The following is a 22,784-nucleotide window of genomic DNA, read 5'->3' on the forward strand; positions in this document are numbered from 1 at the left end:
TTTCAGAGTGGGGAGCACTGCAATAAACCACGGAGCAGCAGCTTCTTTCAACCTCTCGGTCTCAGCAGCAGCGTGTTCTCCGCTTTGCCCTGAGGACAAATCGTTCATTGTTCCAGCCACCTGAAATCGATGTGATTCGTGCGGAAAAAAAGCGGCCGCTGGGGCTGGGGCGGCTCCTGCTGCTGCTGCAGCTGTAGCTGGTGGTGGGAAGATCCGCACAGGGTTTCCTGCAACAACCAGCGAGCACAACGGGCATGAGCCAATCAGGAGTGCCTGACTGAGATCGCACCAAAGTAGGTATTAAAAAAAATCCTCAGGGGAAAAAAAAAAAAAAAGAAAGAAAAAAAAAAAAGGAGCACACTTCCTCCTGTCAGCTCTTCACAGCGCCCGCCCCCATCTCCCTCTCCTTCAGGCCACCTCCCTTTCCTGTTGCCTCGAGGCTATGGCAGCCTCCAGCTGCCCCCTTGGGTGCCCCCCAACACTGTTCTGCCCCAGTCACTTCCCTCTCTTTTTTTTCCCCTCTTCCTCCCACGACGAATGGTGTGGCCAGAAGGACCAGGGCAGTGATTCTCCCTTGTACTCCATACTGGTGAGGCCACACTTTTGAGGACTGGGTTCGGTTTTGGGCCCTCAGTACAAAAAAGGACATTGAGGTATTGGAACACGTTCAGAGAAGGGCAATAAAGCTGGGACAGACCCTTCCTCTGGTGAGGAAGAGCTGAGGGAATTGGAGTTTAGTCTGGACAAAAGGAGGCTGAGGGGAGGCCTCATTGCTCTCTACGACTCCGTGAAAGGAGGTTAGAGAAAGGTGAAGTTCGATCTCTTGCCCATAGTAACAAGCGAGAGGACAAGAGGAAATGGCTTCAAATTGCACCAGGGGAGGTTTGAGGTTGGAGATCTGAAGAAACTTCTTCCCTGAAAGGGCTCTTAAGCACTGGAACAGGCTCCCCAAGAGGGTAGTTGAACCTCCATCCCTGGAGGTGTTGAAAACAGGCAGAGATGTGGAGCTGAGGGACACAGTTTAGCATCAGCCTTGGTAGAGTTAGAAAATGGTTGGAGTCACTTATCTTAAAAGATCTTTTTCAAACAAAACAAGCCTATGTTCTTAAGTCAGTGAGGGGATTACCTGTACCTTATAATTCTGTGCTGCCGTCTTTGTATATTCTCGTAAGCAAGCAGAGTTCCGAGATCTTACAATTTACTCTGGGTGGTCCCGCTCTAGCAGGGTGGGCGGACTCGACGAACTTTAGAGGCCCCTTCCAAGCTCTACCATACTGTGACGATTCTGTGAAAAACCCGCCCTTTCAATTACGGGTTCCGTGAGCCCCCCATCTCTACCCTCAGCACCTTCCCGCCACACCTAGGGGAAGCTAATCCCGCCCCACCTCGCAGAGAGGAAGTCACTATTGGCCGGCTGCCTCCTGACCGCCGTCAATCAACTCGCGGGTCCCCACTGTGATTGGGCAAGCCCACCCCCATCGGCCAAGTCGGGAGGGGAGGGGGCGGGCCTAAAGGCGTTGCCACGCAGGGCTTTCCACCATAGCAACCGCTTCCTCCTCCGGGCACGGCCGTCGTGACGTCGCAGTGTTTCCGCCCGGCTCGCGCCCTCGCCGCTTCCCTTCCTGTCTGCCGGAGCCCGCGCCGCGCCCAGCATCCGAGGGGAAGCAGCCGTCTGCTGCCGCACCGAGCTCCGCCGACTGCCGCGTACTGCCGACACCATGGTAGGGAGCCCGGAGCCGCTGGGGGAGCGGGTCTCTAGCCCTATCTTCATCCTCCGCCTTCATCTCCGCGAAAGGGAGTGTGTGTAGGGGTTGATGCCGCCCGCCCGTCGCATCGTGGCCTGCGCTCCGGCTGCACGACGGTATCGCGGCCCTCTTTTCCTTTTCCTCGGTCCTTTTCTTTGCCTTTGAACCCGAAGCGGCAGATCCGTTCTCCTCCCTTCCCCCTCCCCCCACCTCCCTCCCACCCCCATCCCGCCATGAGGCGGTGGAAGGTTACTCCCCCGCTTTGAGGCTTTGGAACTGTCCTCTCCCCAATCTTCCTCTCCCCGCTGTGAGAGGATGGTACGTTCCGTGCCGCACACTGGCGCTAGGGGCAGGCGCGTCCATTTCGCGGGAGGGGGGTGGAGGGGTAAGGGGCTGTGGGGGGAGGGTGGTGGTGGGCGGCAAGGAGAGCGAGCGAGGCGGGAACAGCCATGGCGGAGGGGGAAGCCGGGGGGGAGGGGGGGCGGGGGACGGCACACGGGACGCGGCTGCCGCGGGGTGATGCGCGGCCCCTCCCTGTGCCGCAGGGTGCGGCCGGGAGGGGGTGGTGGCGGTGGCTCGCACGTTTCACTCTCCACGCCATGGATTGCCTGGGGATGGGGTCGCAGCCTGGCGGGGTAGCAGTGGGAGCCTCCCCCGGGGGGTTGCTGCCGCACTGGGGAGGAAGCGCGACGGCCGCAGCCGCATCCGCTCAGATGGTCGGCCCCTGTCGGGAGCCATCTTTTCCCCAAAGCCATGGGGTTTTGGGCCTGGCCTAGAAAAAGACGACGACGACGACGACGGTGGCTGCGGCGGCGGCACCTTGGCGGAGAGAGGCGGCTGAGAGGAGCACCTCCCGTCAGCTCCGGGCCCCGCTTCGCCGTCCCTAGTGCGCAGCCTCTTGAGGCCAAGCCGCCCTTAATCAGGCGCAGCTGGAGTCAGCAGTCCTGCGAGCAGACAAAAGAGGGGAAGCAAAACTCGCAGAAGGAAAGCGCTGGTTGTAACAAACACGGGGTGGGTTCTTTTTGTTTTTTTACAGCGGTCACCTGAAGAGCGTTTTAAGGTAGTTGGGAGATTTTTGTCTTGTTTCTCTGCATAGAGAAGAGAAAACCTTTCCAGTGTTATATGTAAGAGATAATGCCGGAAACAGGAAATGCAGAAGTGTATTAAACTGCACACCGACTTGCCCGTTTTCTCTGGCTTTCAATAAAATCCCCCCGGGACTGTCTTTATAAAGGGGGCAGAAAGAGCAAACAGCTGTTACACTTTATGGTGGGCCATTTTCTGTTTGTCTGCCTATACGTAAGAGTTCGTATCCCTGTTTAACTTGGGCTACTGAGACTCTGAAATTCATAGAATCGTAGAATGGTTTGGGTTGGAAGGTACCTTAAAGATCATTTAGGTCCAACCCCCCCTGCCGTGGACAGGGACACCTTCACCTAGACCAGCTTGCTCAAGGCATCATCCAACTTGGCCTTGAACACTTCCAGGAAGGAGGCATCCACAACCTCCCTGAGCAACCTGTTCCAGTGTCTCACCACTCTCACTCTATAAAGAATTTCTTTCTAATATCTAAATCTAATTAACTTGATGTGGTCATAGAATTCTTGAATTACTGTCCTGGCTTTGCTTGAGTCATACACAAAACACATGTCTAGCAACAAACATTCGTGTGTTTTGATACATTTTCCTTTAGTCAAGGGGTTACATGGTGAACCCTTCCCATAGTTTCTTGGAGCATGTGGAGCAGGATGCCTAGGGGGATTGTGGAATCTCCTTCTCTGGAGATATTCAAGATCTGCCTGGATGCGTTCCTGTGTGATTTGGTATAAGTGATCCTGCTCTGGCAGGAGGGTTGGACTGGATGATCTTTCAAGGTCCCTTCCAGCCCTTAACATTCTGTGATTCTGTGATAAACTTACGTTCTGTATAGACCTAGGCAGACAGGATGTGCTGCGCATCTCCCTTGCTTCCTTTAACATCGAAGGATCAACAGCTGATGTGCAGTGTGGAGCAGAGCTAATGGAGATGAACCTGCAAAAAAGTGTCTGACGAGACTTGCAGCTCTTGTTTAAAATAGGCTTGTCTGAACAAGCTAGCTACCACCTCTGCAGTATGCAAACCCAAGTTTAGAATGACTACCCAGGCTTCATCCTGCTTCCGAATTGGAGAACTCCCCAATCAGTCAAATGTAGTATTTCTCATAGTGATTTTTTTTTCCTTTTGGAATAGGGCCTTTTTCTTTCAGCTTTTTAAAAATGCTTTTCACTTGCTTCAAATTAACTTGCCTTCGGGCCCAGAGTGTAGGCCTTCTGCCAAAGTACAGTAATGCCAGCAGGAGGGCATCTTTCAGTATCAAAAAAGCATTGGATTTTCTGTTTGTTTTTTGGTTTTTTTTTTTTTTTTGTCTTGCCACAAGGTTCAGTGTCTTTGCTGCTGGATTAAATGAGCCCATGGTCTTTGGAGCACCATGCACATTATTTTTCTTGGTTGTTAGTCAATGCTGTTCCCAAATCTCTGTAATTACAAGGTACATATGCCTCATATACAAGATGACAGGCTCATGACAATTGGTGGTGTGGGTGTCTGGCATGTTCTTACTTGCCTTGTCAGATATCACTATCAAGAGGTTCCTGCTGGGAGCAAGGGCTGACCTAAGCAATCTCATGCAGGAGAGCCTGCAGACAGCCAGATCTTGCATGTAAAGCTGTTCAGAGCCTTTGGCTTGCCTGACTGTTCAGTATTCACAGCAGTCTCCAGGAAGGATACCTTGGTAACCAGTATCAGGGATGCCCAGAGCAGGCCTTCAAAGCCTGTTTTTAAGGGTGAGGTTTAAGCTGTAAGTTGCCCTAGGTGCCTGGAGGGCTTCAGGAATTTCCTTACAGACACTTGGGCTTAGAATAGCTGATTCCTGTGCTGAATGCATTTCTGAGAAGCTTTGCTTTCCTTGAAGATTCCTATCACGTACCAGCTTACACAGGCATTACCTTAAAAACTCTTTTGACACAGGAGTGAGTACTACTCAATACTTCTGCCCTGCCACTGCCTACAACAGTTCCTGTTTTTCAGCAGTGTTGCTGGGATTGCCTTTTGTGGATATTGCTTCTACCTGTCTTGGTAATTATCTCAATGTACCTTATGGTAGCTTGGAGAAGGTGATGATTTCTTTGACTGAAAGCTGAGGAACATGAATTCACAGGAAACTTTTTTCCCCCCCTGCTTCATTTCTTTTCCTTTGTACTTCCTTTCTTGCTCATCTCTCCTCTCCTTCTTGTCAATAACCTTTCTTAGTGGCAGTGGGGTGAAAAAGCTGGATAGAGTTTTGATTCCTTTTCCTACAACTTCTCTCTAAACAAACAAAAAAAAACCCAACCAAACAAAACACACAAAACCCCCCAACCAAACAAACAAAACCCCACCAAAACAAACAAACAAGAGACCAAATAATGCAAAATAAAAAAATTTAGGTGGGAAATCTGCCTACAGCTGATATGCAAATAGCTCTGTACTTCTTGCTGGTTTATGGTGTGCAAATAATGGCCTCTTACACAACAGCAGTAAAAAGGGAGTTAGTTGTATTTCCTATCATGGTTCAGATCTGAGTTGAAGCTTTGGACTTTCAGATGTATAGGCTGCCACCCGTCTGTCTGTCCAGCTGTAGGTAGCAGAGGACTGTTGGGACTCGAGATGTCACTGGTGTTCCCACACTGGTGCTGCTGGTTTTTGGGGTGAAGTTAAACAAGTCACTTCATGCATTACCTCCTTTCCTACTCAGTAAAGTGGAGGTGGTAATATCAGATGGATTTTCTTGATTGCTCAAATAACAAAAGCAAAGGAGTATCTTTTTTTTTTTTTTAAACACCCACCATTTCAGTCAAGTGGTTTGCCATCACTGACACCTTTTCAGAAGCCTCGTTTGGCCATATCTTCTTCCAGTCTATCATAGAGTCGTGGAGTTGTTTTAGTTGGAAAAGACCTCCAAGATCATTGAGTCCAACCATCATTGAGACCACCATGGCCATTAAAACATGTCCCCAAATGCCATGTCCCCACATTTCTTGAACATCTTCAGGGATGGTGACCTCACCACCTCCCTGGGCAGCCTCTGCTGCTTTTTTTTTTTTTTTTCCTTTTTTTTTTTTTCTTTTTTTTTTTTTTCTGCTTCTCTGTCAACCAGAGAAGAAGGGTCTTATGCAGTGAGGAATTCAGCAACCTTCCCTTTCTGATAGGTGTTCTCACAACCAACTTGGCTTAATTTTCCTTTCAAGCTCTGGGTGCTGGTGATATCTCAGGGTATTGTGTGGCAGTGTAAGGGCCAGCTTTATGAAGGCTGCCGACCCTGAACAGTTGAGTGGTAATAGGTTTAATTGAAAAAAGTATTTGTCACAGAGATACAATCTATGACACCTTCCTGAGTCTCATAGAAGTGCCACAATGTTCCACAGGCAGTTTTGGTAAGGGATTTTGAAGACAGATAGGTGGGATGGCATGCCAAGCATAGGGGAGATGTTTGCTGAAGAAACTGAGAGCCAAATACATGGCAGCCATGTGACTAGCAGGCATGGGAGCACAGCCTTCTCCAATCTGCCATTGCAATTAAACAAGGTATACTTTAGTAAGTTCTTGGTGTCACATTCTCTAAAAACTGGTGATGTTTTTTCAAGAAGCAAGAATTTCTACTTGAGTGCTACATACAGTCTGTGCTGGAGTATACAATGTGTGTGTATGGTGCCCCAACGAAACGACATGGAATGACACATGCACCAGTACAGAGGGCTCTTGGGTTCTGATCACAGGAAAAGAAAACCCACACTGTAAAATTGTCAATGCTTAAAAACAAACTTAGTCCTTCAAACTTGTCTTAAGGCAAACTAATACATTAAAGTTATCTTGACTGTCTTAAAGAGGGAACAAAGACTTCTCTCAGATAAAATGTTTTTAATATTCAGGAGTTCACAGCGCTTGCTAACCAGACAATGCACATTGCATTCTTTCAAAGCTGTGTTTCATTGCAGGCATGCTACAAATCTAATTTATCAGGCATCTCATGTGTGTGTCAGCCCTGAAAGTAGCTTTCTGTATCTGAGAATTTTATTGAGAAAGCTTTGGATTATTATTTATTCTTCCACTATTTAATTTCAGCTGTGGAGTGCTTGGCAATGGAGGCAAAAGGTTGAAAGCTGTTAGTGGAGGCAGCTGGAGACAGCTCTTGCACTTGGAAGCCTGCTAGGTGGAAGAGTCTCTTTGAGGTGCCCTGTGTAGGGCTGGCATTCTGCTCTTGCAAGACTTCAGCAGTGCTTTGCACTTGAGGCAGGAATGGTGGCTTTGTGTAGGGAATAAGAGCTACTCTGTTACTGCAGCACATGCTGACAAGGCATTTAATGTAACCATTACCTCATGTGCCTGCAGCAGTCTGCATGAAAGTACAATGGAGACACTGGTGCAAGTGCTCCAGAGTCATGTACAAGGCAGCACTGCCCGTGAGACAACACTGCCTTGGCAATAGCTACATGGAGATACTGGGAGAGAGCTCAGCTCATTTCGTGGTTCCCTCAGAGAAACTTGGTCTGTCCAGTCTTGCTTGGCTGTCTCCCTGAATGTGCTGTACTGGCATCCTTTTCCCATCTGATCAATTGGAACAGGCTGCCGAGGGAGTCACTGTCCCAGGAGACGTTCAAGAAACGTGTGGATGTGGCACCTGGGGACATGGTTTAATGGCCATGGTGATCTTAGGTTGAAGATTGTACTTCATGTTCATAGGGGTCTTTTCCAACTGAAAAAATTCTATGATTCCATGAATTGGGTATCTTGCATCCTTGCTGCTGCCTTTCAGTGAGCTTAACTCAGGCAGTTAAGGTTCTCAACACCTATAAAAACCGACTGGCTGCTGGAATGTAGTCTCTTCTCTGCAGCTGTGCCCTCAGAATTGTTTCAAGTTGGTGTCATTTACAGGTTTGATCTGTCCCCTATAACAAAATGTCAGAAGCTGATTGCCATGTATCCCACAAGCTGATCAACAGCTGGCTGAGTATGAGCCAGCAGTGTGCTCAGGTGGCCAGAAGGCCAACAGCATCCAGACCTGGATCAGCACTAGTGTGGGCAGCACCAGTAGAGATGTTGATAGCCCCCCTGTACTCAGCATTGCCACACCTTAAATACTGGATTCCATTGTGGGGGTCATACTAGAAAGACATTGAGGTGCTGGAGCATGTCCAGAGAAAGGCAGCAAAGCTGGTGAAGGGTCTGGAGAACAGCTCTTGTGAGGAATGGCTGAAGGAACTGGGGTTGTTTAGTCTGAAGAAAAGGAGGCTGAGAGGAGACCTCATTGCTTTTCTATAACTCTAAGAAGTTGTACTGAGGTGGGAAGCTTACCACTTTCTACAACTTCCTGAAAGGAGGTTGGAGCCAGATGGCATTGGTCTCTTGTCCCTAATAAATTACAGGACAAGAGGAAATGTCCTCAAATTGCACCAGGGAAGTTTTAGGTTGGATATTAGAAGAAACAACTTCCCTGAAAGGGTTCTCAAAGACTGGAACAAGCTCCCCAGGGAGGTGGTTGAATCTCCATCCCTGGAGGTGTTTCAAAAACACAGATGTGTTGTTGGGGGCATGGTTGAAGTTACATAATGGTTGGATTTGACAATATTAAAGGTCTTTTTCAACCAAAACAATTCTGTGCTTCTGTGAAGTACCTGCAGCCTGTACTGCTCAACGAACAGCCACCCACATTCCAAACCATAGTTGGGTACTGGAGGAGGAACACAACCAGGCTGATTATTGTAGTCATGCTGTGCTCAAGACAGAATGCACAAAGCAATGATGTGCTGTATTGAATCCTTTGAGCAGAGTGATAGTGGGTCAAGGAGAGAAAATCCAGGCTAAGAAATCAACTTCTGTTCTTCCATGAGGAGTAGGTTGGAAATTTCTCAACAGGTTTTCTTCTAGACAAATGGGCAGAGACACAGTCAAAATGCCAATGAGAGAACATGTGTTTATGGATTTGGCATTTCTTCTTGTTCCAGTGCTTGTAACAGTCATCCTGTTGCTGCCCTGCACAGAATGGTTGCCACTACCTTAACACAAGCTGCTTAGGGTTTGCGTTGGGTTTTTTTTGGTTTTGGTTTTGGTTTTTTAAGTATGTTTATGAAGCCAGTTATGGTGGGTACAAGGCTAGGCTTGAAGAGGGAGTCTTACAGTTACTTTCAGAAAGATCTAATTTTGTAATAGGTGCATCAGGAGTTTCTGGGTTCATTTCAATCCATGCTGTGACTCAGATATAAGGTTCTCTGAGATGGGGGGGGGAAATAAATCTATTTTTTCCCCAGCAGTATAATGGTTGTTAATGCATTGTGTGGTGAATCCAGGGCTTGTACAGCAGCTGTTGAAATGAGCAGCACCAGCTACTAACAACCTTTTGCTTTGGAAAACTAATTAATTAAAACAAAAAAAATCCCATTTTTACCATTATCCCATCAGTTTCTGCCTAGTCCCTGTTACCAGCTGCACTTCAACAGTGAATTTTGAGTTTCCAGACTTAAATACTCCCAACATTTTTGGAATCTAAATTGACTTGTCGGCAGTGCTCAGTTTCTTTATAAGGAAACCTCTTGTCTCCTGACTTGGAGACATATTTGTGGCTGTGCAGAAGCACAAGCTCTTAACTGCACAGTTTGCATCAGCCTGCGTGCTTCTGCCTCTCTTGCTACAGCACTGACCTCTTCTTTCAAAGTTAGCTTCTTGACAGTGGGAATTGGTAAAGGGTAATTTGTTGTGATCTTGGAGTAACCATCAAGAATGGTCCAATGTAAAGCTAAATGGGTGCTGGTTCAGTTCAGTTTCTGAGCATTTTCTACTTAGAATTTTGAGGAGTTTGTGGATAAAAACTGATTATTAACCCCTGTTGTCAGCTACTGACATGCCATGTTAGAAGACAAACCTCCTAGGGGGGAGGGGGAAAGTTTGTCTTGAGTTCCCTGTGGGTTTGTCGTTAGTGAATGATGCAATAGCAGTTGCTGCACTGTTTGCTTTATTAGGACAACCTTACATGATTCAGAGCCTTCCCAGAGAGCTCTTGCCTATACCAGCCACAGGGACAGGAAGACAAGGACCTTCATTCCTCACTAGTTCTCAGTAGCACTCTATTAAAGTGCAGCCTCTCTGTATGGAGGAAGTGACATAGAAGTGAGTCACTTCGTGCTGATGTTTGCACTTTTGCTCAAATGTATCCTGGAATAGGCTTTCCTTGCTTACTTTCCTTGCCTTAGTGGAGATTTGCAGAAGGGTGGCTGCTATCCAGGCAACTGAGGCACAGTGCCTCACTCCCTGTTCTGCTCTCCCAAAGTAACTGCAAGGGATTCTGGATAGATTACCCCTAATAGACAAGACCCTGCATTGTAAATCCAGAGGAAGGTCCCCTTGTCTTTGAGTAAACCCCTAAAGAATACTGTTCTACACACTCGAGAGAGCTTCTATCTCAGATTTGCTGCTGTATGAATCATAGAATTGTTTCAGTTGGAAAAGATGTCTAAGACTGATTCCAACCATCAGTCTAATACCACCCTGGCCATTAAACCATGTCTGGAAGTGTCATGTCTGCATGTTTCTTCAACACCTCCAGGGGTAATATCTCCACCACCTCGTGGGCAGCCTCTTCCAATGGCTGACCACTTCTGCTAGAGAGAAATTTTTTTCTAATATCTAACATAAACCTGCCCTGGCACAACTTGAGGCCATTTCCTCTATTTCTGTCATTTGATACTAGGGAGAAAAGACTGATCCCCACCTCAGTCTAACCTCCTTTCAGAGAGTTGTAGAGAGCCAGAAGCAGAAGGTCTTTCCTCAGCCTCTTTTCCAGACTAAACAACCCCAGTTCCCTCAGCTGCTCCTCACCAGACCTGTTCTCCAGACCCTTCACCAGCTTTGTTGCTCTTCTCTGGACACACTCCAGCACCTCAATGTCTTTCTTGTAGTGACATTGTCCTGATTTTGCGTGACCAGCATTGGAAAGATCTAGACTACCAAACTCTATGGTAATAGATTCTGCCAGCTGTGCCACCTCTGGCAAATCCTTGCCAGCCAGTTGAATTTACAGGAGAGGTATGAAAAGTCTGGGTTCCTCTCATGTCCTGTGTGGTAGACATTGGTCAAGACTTTATTCATATGCATGTGAAGTAGTTGCCCAGTCAGGAACCAGCTCTCAGGAGCAGCTTGTTTGAAAGCTAGCACCAAGCAGTTCCCCTTTGCCAGTGAGCTTACTGGTCTTGGCCTCTGAACTTTGCTGTTCCTTTAGAAGCCTCTGACAAGGTACCACATTCTCCACAAAATGAATCCAGCAAGCACACATTTTGGAGCTGAGCTGAAAGGAGGAACAAAATTTAAGAGCAACCTTTAGTCTCTTTCCGTTGGCATATCTTGCACAGTGCCGTAGCTGATGGGGTGGTGCTGCTGACTGTACTGATGACGTGGGGCAGTTTGCACAGAGGGAGGAGGGTGGTGATTTTTATAGCTGAGGGTATCACTGAATCATCACAGAGTGGTAGGGTTTGGAAGGGACCTCTGAAGATCATCTAGTCCAACCCTCCTGCTCTAGCAGAAGCACCCAGAGTAAACCACACAGCAGTGTGCCCAGGTGGGTTTGGAACGCCTGCAGAGAAGGAGACTCCACAACCTGTCTTGCAGCCTGGGCCAGTGCTCTGCCACCCTCAAAGTAAAGGATTTTTTCCTTACCTTTACATGGAACCGCCTGTGTTCCAATTTGTGTCCATTGCTCCTTGTCCCTCTCCCTGGACACCACTGAGAAGAGTTATCATTTGAATTGGAAGACCAAAAACGAACATGGGAAGAAGCAGCATTAGAAAGGAATCACACTGTTTACACTGCATGCAGCATTTGGGACAGAGAGATGAGTGTTGGACAAGCTTCAATTTTATCTTCACTGCTCTGGCCATGATGTCCTTCCAGTGTCCCTGCTGGCCAGTGTGGCTTCTTGCATTTGTAGTATTTGCAATTGCACAGCTGCTTTTAAGCTCTCCAAATTTGCTGTGCTGTCTCTACCCTGCCTCTACCCTGCCACCTCTTTTTCTCTCCTTTTTTATTTTTTCATTCCCCAAAAAAGCAGCAGGACTGAAAATGCAGTTCACCATCTTGTCTTTTTTGCTATGTCTTGTCCTCTTTATTCTGTGCAGCTGCCTTTAACATGAATTTCCTCCAGGGATGAGGCTTCCACCACCTCCCTGGGCAACCTGTTCCAGTGTCTCACCACCCTTATGGGGAAGAATTTCTTCCTAACATCCAATCTGAATCTACCCACTTCTAGTTTTGTTCCATTCCGCCTAGTCCTATCACTACCTGGCACCCTAAGAAGTCCCTCCCCAGCTTTCCTGTAGGCCCCCTTCAAATACTGGAAGGCCACAATAAGGTCTCCTCGGAGCCTTCTCTTCTCTAGACTGAATAGTCCCAACTCTCTCAGCCTGTCCTTATAGGAGAGGAGCTCCAGCCCTCTGATCGTCCTCATGGCCCTTCTCTGGACACATTCCAGCACATCCAGATCCTTCCTGTAATAGGAGCTCCAGAACTGGATGCAGTACTCCAGGTGGGGTCTCACCAGAGTGGAGCAGAGGGGGAGAATCACTTTCCTCGACCTGCTGGCCACACTTCTCTTGATGCAGCCCAGGATGTGATTGGCTTTCTGGGCTGCAAGTGCACACTGGTGGCTCATGTTGAGCTTCTCATCCACCAGCACCCCCAAGTACTTTCCTTCAGGGCTGCTCTCAAGCCAGTCCCTGCCCAGCCTGTATCAGTGCTTGGGATTTCCCTGACTGAGATGCAGGACATTAGTGTCCCAATGGGTAACAAAATGAAGCTGCTGTAATGGCAAAGGATCTGCTGCATGTGAATCTCAGATGACAGAGGGTGGACACCTGTGTCAGACTGCCCCAAAACCATGTTCTAATCTTCAGTAGGATTGAATCTTCTTGGGAATGGTTTTGGTTTGGCAGCTGGATGTGGGCAGCATTGAGACTCCACATTCTTTGCTTGGCTTGGAAAACAGAGCGCCTGCAGCCTTCTCCAGCAAGACTGAGGCCACTGGTGACTTGCTAGTATTGGTCGCCTTCTAGTCTCAGATGTAAAGCCGTGCAGTAAGGTAGTTGTAGCCCTAAAGGTCTTTGCTCTTTGCCTCTGCAGGCATCTGGAGTACAAGTGGCCGATGAGGTGTGCCGTATCTTCTACGACATGAAAGTGCGGAAGTGCTCTACGCCTGAGGAAATCAAGAAGAGGAAGAAGGCTGTCATCTTCTGCCTCAGTCCAGACAAAAAGTGCATTATTGTGGAAGAAGGAAAAGAGATTCTGGTGGGAGACGTCGGTGTGACAGTTACCGACCCTTTCAAGCACTTTGTGCAGATGCTTCCCGAGAAGGATTGCCGCTATGCCTTGTATGATGCAAGCTTCGAGACCAAGGAGTCCAAAAAAGAAGAGCTGATGTTTTTCTTGTGGTAAGCCATCTTCCCAACTCACTCATTCCTAACATGCAGCCCCAGGCACAGTGGGTGAGGTCATGGGAGCATTTGTGTTGTCCAAGCTGGCTAAGCCAGCAGCCCCGTGCCTGTATTCTTAGCCATGAGCTCTTTCACTTGTTCATAACCAGTAGGATCCTCTTCTGTCCATGCTGGATAATAAATATCGCTTAATTGCACTCTTCCACCAGGGCACCAGAACAAGCACCTCTCAAAAGTAAGATGATCTACGCAAGCTCCAAGGATGCAATCAAAAAGAAGTTTCAAGGTATGTAATTGAGCCAATGGTTCTGGCTGTGCCATGCCCTTGGAATGCCTACACAGCAAGGCTTAACCCTTGGCTAATTGGTTTGAGTTGTTTGTTCTGGTTGGGGTTTTTTTTGAAGACACTAGTTAGAGATGAGGGCTTCCTGGATGAAATACCCTGTGACCAGAGCTAAAACAAGCTCTGGCTTGAAATTTCCAGTGTCTGACTGAATTTTAGAGGCTCTAGAACAGTGCTCAGGACAAGAGCAGTCTTGGCAGTGTGTGATAGCAGAGCTGTTGTGAACAGAGCAGCACAGCTGCACCACACAGGCTGGAAACCATGGCACACCTAATGGCAGAGCTGCCTCTGTGGCAGAAGACCTCCAGCCCCGTGTCAAAAGACACAATACATGCCCTTTTAAGAGTGCTGGAGTACTAGTAATTACCAATTCACTTGATCTTAGAGATGCAGGTGTGATTACTTCTTTATTGCATCTCCAAGTGGGGAATCAAAGTTCTATCCAGCCAGCCTGGTTGATGATAGCCAACCTTGCTGTGGCAGCATTCAGAACATTCATCCTAAGTGGGTCACTGTGCTGTAGCCAGCTTAGCATTGGCCTCAGCTTCAGTTCCTCATGCTGCAGTTTGACCAAAAATCTTGCAGCATGCAAGACTGACAGGATCATTGTGCAGCAGTACCACCATCAGCCTTCACAGGACAAACTGATTAATGGATTGGTGCCACCCAGGGAGACTCTGTGACTCTGTGGTGCACATGTGGAAGTTCATTAAAGGAAGGAAGGGGTTAAAAAAAAAAGGAATCCTGAAGAAAGTCTGTTCTCCTCCATGTAAGACAGGCTAGGTTTGGGCTCCATGCCCTCCCAAAGAAAAAAGAGAAACCACAGGATGTTAAGGGTTGGAAGGGACCTCTTGAGATCGAGTCCAACCCCCCTGCCAGAGCAGGACCTAGGATCTAGTGCAGGTCATACAGGAATGCATCTAGATGGGTCTTGAAAGTCTCCAGAGAAGGAGACTGTTCTTAGACCAGCAAAGGCTTTCTGCTCTTTACATCTCAGGTTGTCACTCTGACTCTGTCAGCCACCCCTCCAGAACTGAGCTAGCATCCTAGTCACTAGTCAGGCTCAGGGCAGACGTTATTGCTGTCTACAATTACCTGAAGGGAAGTTGTAGCCAGGTGGGGGTTGGTCTCTTCTCCCAGGCAACCAGTGACAGAACAAGAGGACACAGTCTCAGGCTGTGCAGGGGGAAGTTTAGGCTGGATGTTAGAAAGAAGTTCTTCACAAGAAGAGAGATTGCCCATTGGAATGGGCTGCCCAGGGAGAGGTTGGGTTCGACATCCCTGGAGGTGTTCAAGAAGAGACTGGATGAGGCACTTGGTGCCATGGTCTAGTTGATTAGTAGGGTTGGGTGATATGTGGGACTTGATGATCTTGGAAGTCTCTTCCAACCTGGCTGATTCTGTGATTCTAGTGCATTTACATGCAGCTCCCTCAGCTGCCATATCCAGGGTAGCACTAGAAATGAGAGATGGGCAGTGAAAGGGCTAACAGCCTGAGCACTGATCTAGAAAAAGCTTCTTCCCTGGTGGTTCTCTGTTGCTATTTGGTGTGGAGCCAGATGTTTCCTGTGACCTCTCAGGGGAAAACCCATCTGAATTCCTAAACTAAGGCAGGACTTTCCCTGCTTGAGCACCTGGATTGCCTCTTCTAATATGACTACCAAGCGTGTTCCTTTTGATGACTAGCATGTCTAAATGCTGCTTCATTGAGTGTTTTGCCTCTTTTTTAGGCATAAAGCATGAATGCCAAGCAAATGGGCCAGAGGACCTCAACCGAGCTTGCATTGCTGAGAAGCTAGGAGGCTCCCTAGTCGTAGCTTTTGAAGGAAGTCCTGTGTAGATGTCATACAGTGCCACAACTCTACAAGCATTCCATGTTTTAATATATCAGTCATGTAAAACAACCATCCTAGGCAAGGGTTTCACTAACTGTAGGGAAGCTGTCTTGTAGAATAAAAGTAGATTTTTGGAGATGTAGCTCGTTATGTACAAATGACCCTAAATAAATCAAATCTAAGGATTTATCTTGGTGTATTAATATTTACATTGGTTGTCCAGCCCAATCTTGTCCTCTCCTCTTTGGATTAATATTAGACATCTTCAGTTTGATCCAATGCAGTAGTGTTATCATGGGATGAAAGGTGGTGGTGGGGAAGGTAAGAACAACCTACTTCCTGGGGTTTTTATCTTAGTCTAAATTGTAAGAAAAATCAGTCTTTTGGAGGCTACTGGCCTCAAACTGCCAAACTCCTAAAAACTTTTCCCCTTGTAACTGTTTTAAATCAAAAAAAAACCCACCTTCCAAAACCTTGTAGTTAAGCTAGGCTTAAAGCAACCTGTTGGCACCAAAACTTTAGGTTAAAATTCTTAGTGCTTGCAGTTGCAGAACAGTACTAATAAAGGCTAATTCTGAAGTTAGAGGTAAAATAGACAACACTTTTCTGGAGGAAATGTCCTAAGCCCACTCTTTTGTTGTAAACTTCACAGTGCAGTAATAATATTTAAAGGTTCACTTGTTCTGTAGGTTCCATTTTTACTATTTTTTTTCCTTGTTATGAAGTGTCTTGAGGTCTCTTCCAGCCTGAGTGATTCTATATAAAATTGCTTTTCTGTTGACCTTAGTTTCATTTAGAATTGCCTTTAGTTCCTCTCCTACATACACTTAACTAGCAGATGGGATGCTTCTGAGGCTTTTACAAACGCAGAGGTTTGTGTCAGAGTTCTCCTGTTTTAGTACAGCAAGAAGTCAACCACATCTCAAAAAGTGGTGTTCTCAGCCCCCAGTCTATGGTCACTTGGTCCATTTGTCCATAATTACTTTGATTTAATTTAGTACAACCAATCAGCCTGACTACTATGGCTTGAGCTGGGCTTTTTTTGTTTGTTTGAGTTATTTTCTTTTTTTTTTGTCTGTTGGCTTCTTTAATTCTGTAGAAATGCATGGAAAATAATTCACCTACTAGAAAGTTTGACCTGAAATGCCTTTTGTATGGGGTGGGGTGTGTGTGTTGGGGGGGGGGGGGGCGTGGGTTAGAAAACATTCCTGTGCCAGCTACAGAGATCTTAAAAACCAACAACAAAAAACCCCAACAAAACAAAAAAGCTTCCATGTGTCACCAGTGGTTGATTAAAGCTGTTTCCTCTGTGTAATGTGTACATGGGAGTTGCATAGAGTTTTCCTGTATGTCTGTAGAGAAAAAAAAAAATCAACCAAGAAAAAACCAAACCCTTAGCCTCCAGTGCATTACTGTGATATGTTCTGTGCGTGCCAAATCCAACCAGCCTCAATAAATGGGGTTTCCCTCCCCTGGTTCACTGACTGATTCCTCTCCAAGCCCTCCTGGTTAGGAGGGGGGTGGGCGCTGCTGGCTGGGGGTGCTCAGGGAGCTGCTACACCTCCCACAGCTAGGGCAGAGAAAAGATTGTTGGTGTGGGGGGGGTGGTGAAACAGGCTGGAAGAAAGACCTGGTGGGTCATGTGTGTGCCCTCCTTGGCTCTGTAGGACAACTGCCAACCCTGCTGCTGCAGGGTCTGGTTCCCTCACAGCACCTTCTCTCTGCCTTCTAGGTTTTGGAGCCACATTTCCATGGGTTGGGGGGAGCTTCCTCAGAATCAGAAATGGTTTGGGTTAGATTACCTGGTTCCACCTGCCCCCTCTCTTCCTCCATGGGCAGGGACACCTCCCACTAGACCAGGTTGCTCAAGGCCTTGCCGAGCCTGGCTTTGAATACTTCGAGGGAGGGGGCATCCACAACCTCCCTGAGAAACTTGTTCCAGGGCCACCCTCACTGCCAAGAATTTCTTCCTATGTCCAGTCTGAATCTGCCCTCTTCCAGCTTCAATCCATTCTCCCTCATCCTATCACTACAAAGCCTTGTCAAGAGTCTTTCCCCAGCTTTCTTGTAGGCCTCCCTTTCCAGGTACTGGAAGGCCATTGGAAGGTCTCCTTGGAGCCTTCTCCAAGCTGAACAGCCCCAAATCTCATAACCCAAACATTTCTTTGTAGTCTGAGCAAGAGAAATGCAGCAGACATTTTGTGCTGCTTTCCCTGTGAGCACTGAGGGAACTTTCTCTGGCCAGCTTGTTGAGGCCCAGGCAGGGACAGGCTGCCCCTTCCTCTAAGTTCCTGCCAGATGTGCAGGGACAGAAGAAAGCTCTCCTGTCCCTGTGGCTGCTGAGCAGAGTGCTCTGCTGGTTTCTCAGAGGCCAGGGAAAGAATGGGTGGTTACCTAACCCAGCCTGTGCCCTCTCTGCCCATGCTGCCTGGTTAAAACCTTTAATTAAAGGCAGGCATTGGCTCCTTGTTCCAACTTGGCAGCCACACTAGTCACAGGGTTGGGAGCACAAGGAGTTTTCTGAGCAGAGATCCACCAGAGCGAAGCTTTCTGGGATTGAGACAAGCAAAGCAGCCTGGTTTCTGCCAGGGCTTTTTGCCTGCATTTCCATCAGCTCTTGAGCTGCCCTAGGCTGGATGATCATGATACAATAAAGGGTAAAAAAAGAGGACACTGTGGAAACTACTGACCTAGCAACCTCACCTCTGTGCCAGGGGAGAGCAGGGAACAGCTCCTCCTGGAACACCTGGAGGACAGGGAGGCGATTGGAGACAGCCAGCATGGCTGCACCAAGGGCAAGTCCTGCCTCACCAACCTGGTGCCTTTCTGTGATGGTGTAATCACATCAGTGGACAAGTGAAGACAAACAGATGGCTTCTAGCTGGACTTCCGTGAAGCCTTTGACACAGCGTCCCACAACATCATTCTCTAAACTGGAGAGGTATGGATTCGATGGGTGGACTGCTCAGTGGATAAGGAGTTGGCTGGATGGTCACAAAGGGTAGTGGTCAACAGCTCGATGTCCAGCTGCAGATGGGTGACAAGAGGCATCCCTCAAGGGTCTGCACTGGGACATGTGCTGTTTAATAGCTTCATCAATGACACAGACAATGAGATTGACTCAGCAAGTTTGCTGATGACACCAAGCTGAGTGGTGTGGTTGATAAGTCTGAAGGATGGGATGGCATCCAGAGGGACCTGGACAGGCTGGAGGGGTGGGCTGAGAAGAAGCTCATGAGGTTCAATAAGGCAAAGTGCCAGGTCCTGCACCTAGGTTTGGGCAATCCTCAGTCCAGGCTGGGGGATGATGAGATTGAGAGCAAAAGAGGACTTAGGGTTGCTGGTAGATGAGAAGCTGGACATGAGCCAGCAATGTGCACCTGCAGGCCAGAAGGCCAATGGCATCCTGGGCTGCATCAAAAGAAGCCTGGCCAACAGGCTGAGACAGGTGACTTCTGCCACTTTGCTCTGGTGAGACCTCACCTGGAGTACTGTGTCCAGCTCTGGAGCCCTCAATACAGGAAGGACCTGATGGAGCAGGTCCAGAGGTGGACCATGAAAATAATCAGGGGGTTGGAGCACCCCTGCAACGAGGACAGGCTGAGGGAGCTGAGGGTGTTCAGCCTGGAGAAGAGAAGGCTCTGGGAAGACCTAATAACAACCTTCCAGTACCTGGGACCTGCAAGAAGTATGGAGAGAGACTGTTTACAAAGGCCTGCAGTGATAGGAGGAGGGGCAATGGCTTCAAACTAGAGAAGAGTAGATTAAGATTGTAATTTAGGAACAAGTTCTTTACTATGGGGGTAGTGGAACACTGGAACAGGTTGCCCAGGGAGGTGGTTGAGGCCCCATCCCTGGAGATATTCAAGGTCAGGCTGGACAGGGCTCTGGGCAACCTGATCTAATGGAGGATGTCCCTGCTTACTGCAGAGGGGTTGGACTGGATGACCTTTGGAGGTCCCTCCAAACCATTCTATGATGATAGTCATAAACAGCTCCTCCTTTCCTAAACGGCTGCAGTCCTGGTTGCTGTCCAAAGTCCAGGCTGAGATAAGGAAACTGGAGTGACACAGCAGGAGTGGTGCTGCCTGGACAAACAAAGAGAACTTCCAGCCAAGATCCAGCTAATAACCACTGATTCCAGACATCTTAGATAGCCAGTCCAGGTCACACTGTAGTGGACTTCTGCCTGGGATTTCCTTCCTTGGTTAGAAGATGGAGTGAGAGAACCCTACAAATAAGGAAGGATGTTAGCCCTGGTAGGAGGTAAGGTAGGAGGGCATTTCCCAGATGAAAGCCTCTGTTGGAGCAGGGACTTGGGTACAAAGTGTCTTAGTCCTAGGACTTTGACAGATGAGAGATCCCAGGTGGTACTTTGAGCCCTGGTTAGGTGTGGCCCCACAGTTTAAGCTGGCTTGGACAGGCTTTGGCTGCTTTGAAGACCTTCACAAGTCCTCTCTGGAGAGGTCCTGCACTCCAGGACTGCCAGTAACTATTAACCATCAGAACTCTCATGAGTCAGGCTTGCTCATGCCATGGAGTTAAGTGAGCTGAACTTCACCACCTCCTAAGGTTGGTTGTCCTTTTGCAGTTAGAGGGGATTAAAACCAAACCAAACCAAACAAAAAAAAAAAAACAAAACATGGAAATATTTCTTCTTGTGACTGTTGGAAGCCTTTTCAGTTAAGGTTTCTCCTGAATCACCCAGGTCTGAAGATGCAAGGCAAGGAAGAGACACAAGATGAAGAGTGCTCCCTATAGCTTGGCCAGCTTCTGGGTAGAGTCTCTAACAGGACTACAGGAAGTGGATTGAAGGTTGACCATGAGCCAGCAATGTGCTCTTGTGGCCAAGAAAGCAAATGCCATTCTGGGGTGGATTAGAAGGGCTGTGGTCAGTAGGTCCAGAGAAGTTCTCCTCCCTCTCTACTCTACCCTGGTGAGGCTGCATCTGGAATACTGTGTCCAGTTCTGGGACCCTCAGCTCAAGAAGGACCTCAGGAAAGTGCTTGAAAAAGTCCAGTGCAGAGCCACAAAAATGATGGAGTGGAACATCTGCCTTATGAGGACAGACTGAGGGAGCTGAGGCTCTTTAGCTTGGAGGAGACTGAGAGGAGACTCATTCATGTTTATAAACAGGTGAATGGTGAGTGCCAAGAGGATGGAGCCAGGCTCTGCTCAGGGATGCCCAATGACAGGACAAGGGGCACTGGGTGGAAGTTGAGGCATAGGAAGTTCCATGGAAACAGGAGGAAGAATTATTTCACTGTGAGGGTGACAGAACACTGGAACAGGCTGCCCAAGGGGGTTGTGGAGTCTTCCTCCCCAGAGATGAATTTGACACCTGCCTGGATGTGTTCCTGTGTGATCTGGTCCAAGTGATCCTGCTCTGGCAGGGGGGGTGGAGTGAATGATCTCTCGAGGTCCCTTCCAGCCCCTAACATTCTGTGATTCTGTGAAGAAGAAAAAGGTGAAGGCTGCTGCTCCTCGCTGCCTTGAGCCACAAGCCACCGGCAGAGACTGCCGGGGGAAAAGGAGAGAAGCCTCAGCCAAGGCCACCCGCCCCAGGGGTGTGCCTTGTGAAATCCCGCCCCGGGGAGCAGAGCCCGGCCGCGTCCCAGCCCTCCCTGCTGAAGAGCAGCTTCCCTCTTGCTCAGAACAGGAGCTTGGTGAAGTCACTGCATGGTGGGGGTGAGAAGGGACCTCTGCAGATCATCTCGTCCAGCTCCCCTGCTAGAGCAAGAGCACCAGGAGTAAATCGCACAGGATCACAACGTCCAGGCAGGTTTGGAATGCCTCCAGAGAAGGAGACTCCACAACTTCTCTGGAACGCCTGCTGCAGTGCTCTGCCACCCTCACAGCAGAGCCCTTCGTCCTTACGTGCAACCTCCTGCCTTCTGCTTTGTCCCCATTGCCCCTTGCCCTGTCACTGGGCACGCAGGCTGGGGAGAGAGGGGGAGAGGGCGGGCCAGTCGCGGAGCATCGCTCTTGTACTTACGTGCCTCCGAGGGCTAAAGGGTCCTGGAGAGGAGGCACGTTTGTTCGGCCCGTGGCGCTGGCGAGTTGGGTGGAGTAGATTGGAAGGTCAGTCGCTGGTGGGCTGCTTTTGGGAGACCTGCGAGAGGGCCCGAGGGGACTGGCGTCCGGAGGGTATCTGTGTGGGGATCACGAACAGGGCCGGACGCTTATGCGGGTGTGGTGCTACTTTGGGGGGGATCAGATGTTAAGGGCTGGTATAGATGAGATGAAGAAGGAGAAATGGATTGGTTAATTTATTGAAGTTGAATTATTAAATGTTTAAAATTTGAATTTAATAAATTAACTGAAGGATGATGAGAGTGAAATTAATAATGGGGATATGTGATTGTGTATAAGGTGTAGATATATGATAAAGATGAAGGGTTTTTTATGGATATGAAGATATGATGGTAAAGTTTTAGGTTTTATTTGAAGGGATGATAGTGGGAATGGAGGGTGTGTGTGGTGAGGGTGGATTGTGGAAGGAAATGGAGATAGGAATATGAGATGATTGAAATAGTTGGATGGAAATGTGGATGGGGGTATGGGGTGAGATGATAAATGAGATAGGGGTAGGGAATGGGTGATGATTGAATATTGAAGGTTGTTATAATTTAAGGATGATTGAAGATGATGATAATGTTTTTTGGGGATATTGTTGGTGGTGTATGAATAATGTTTGGTGGGGGTTGGTAGGATGTTGAATTAGTGAAATTATAAAAGGAGTTAGATGTGAAAAAAGTAGTATATATATATGTAGTGTTGGAAAATAGTTGGAATTGTTTATAAAATATAGGTGTCAGCCTGGTCCAGGGCTCTGCCAGCCTGAAAGGGAAGAAGTTTTTCCTAATGTTTACGTGGAACCTCCTGGGTTCCAGTCTGTGTCCACTGCTCATTGTCCTGTCACTGGGGATGGTGGAGCAGTAGCTCTCAACTTTCCTTTTCCACAGCCAGAATTCATCAGAACTCCTCTCTTTTCTTGCCTGATCAAAGATGGGGTTACACATGAGCCCCTTTCCCTCCCACAGTGCTGGGGAGGGGTGGGGGGGGTGTCTAGCTCCCAGGTTGAGCACTCTGCCTTCCCTGGGAACAAAACAGAGGCAGGCCTGACCCCAGCCCCAGTCCTCCTCTTGATCACTGCACAACCAAAGGGACTGAGCACTCTGGGGACATTTTTTCCACCTCTCAAACCTTGCTGATGTCAGCATCAGGCTCAGCAGCTTTACGGTGGGGAAATGGGCACCAAGGTGTCACATGGGCTCTGCCATGTCCTAAGAACCCAGCTTGAGAACACAAGAAAGAAAAAGAGGGGAAATAGGAAAAACAAGAGGGGAGGAAGGGGAGGAAGGGGAGG

General features: G+C 48.2%; 1 protein-coding gene across 2 annotated transcripts; it reads left to right on the plus strand.

The window, feature by feature from the left end:
* Nucleotides 1-1,648: 1,648 nt before the first annotated feature.
* Nucleotides 1,649-16,569, plus strand: DSTN (destrin, actin depolymerizing factor). 2 transcript variants are annotated; one of them, XM_054394571.1, is made up of 4 exons: nt 1,649-1,721; nt 12,927-13,234; nt 13,447-13,523; nt 15,311-16,569. In XM_054394571.1, exons 1-4 carry the CDS (start codon nt 1,719-1,721, stop codon nt 15,418-15,420), a joined length of 498 nt encoding a protein of 165 aa, XP_054250546.1. In that variant the 5' UTR covers nt 1,649-1,718; the 3' UTR covers nt 15,421-16,569. The 2 variants fall into 2 exon arrangements, with proteins under 2 accessions (XP_054250546.1, XP_054250553.1); XM_054394578.1 differs by lacking the exon at nt 1,649-1,721 and adding an exon at nt 1,841-1,861.
* The last annotated feature ends 6,215 nt before the right edge of the window (nt 16,570-22,784 follow it).

This window comes from Indicator indicator, chromosome 2, assembly GCF_027791375.1.
Source record: "Indicator indicator isolate 239-I01 chromosome 2, UM_Iind_1.1, whole genome shotgun sequence".
NCBI lineage: Eukaryota > Metazoa > Chordata > Aves > Piciformes > Indicatoridae > Indicator > Indicator indicator.

Excerpts from the sequence above, each read along its gene's own strand:
- DSTN (XM_054394571.1), top strand. Across the intron at positions 13,235-13,446 it reads GAGCTGATGTTTTTCTTGTG|GGCACCAGAACAAGCACCTC; the intron begins GTAAGCCATCTT and ends CTCTTCCACCAG. Across the intron at positions 13,524-15,310 it reads AATCAAAAAGAAGTTTCAAG|GCATAAAGCATGAATGCCAA; the intron begins GTATGTAATTGA and ends CCTCTTTTTTAG.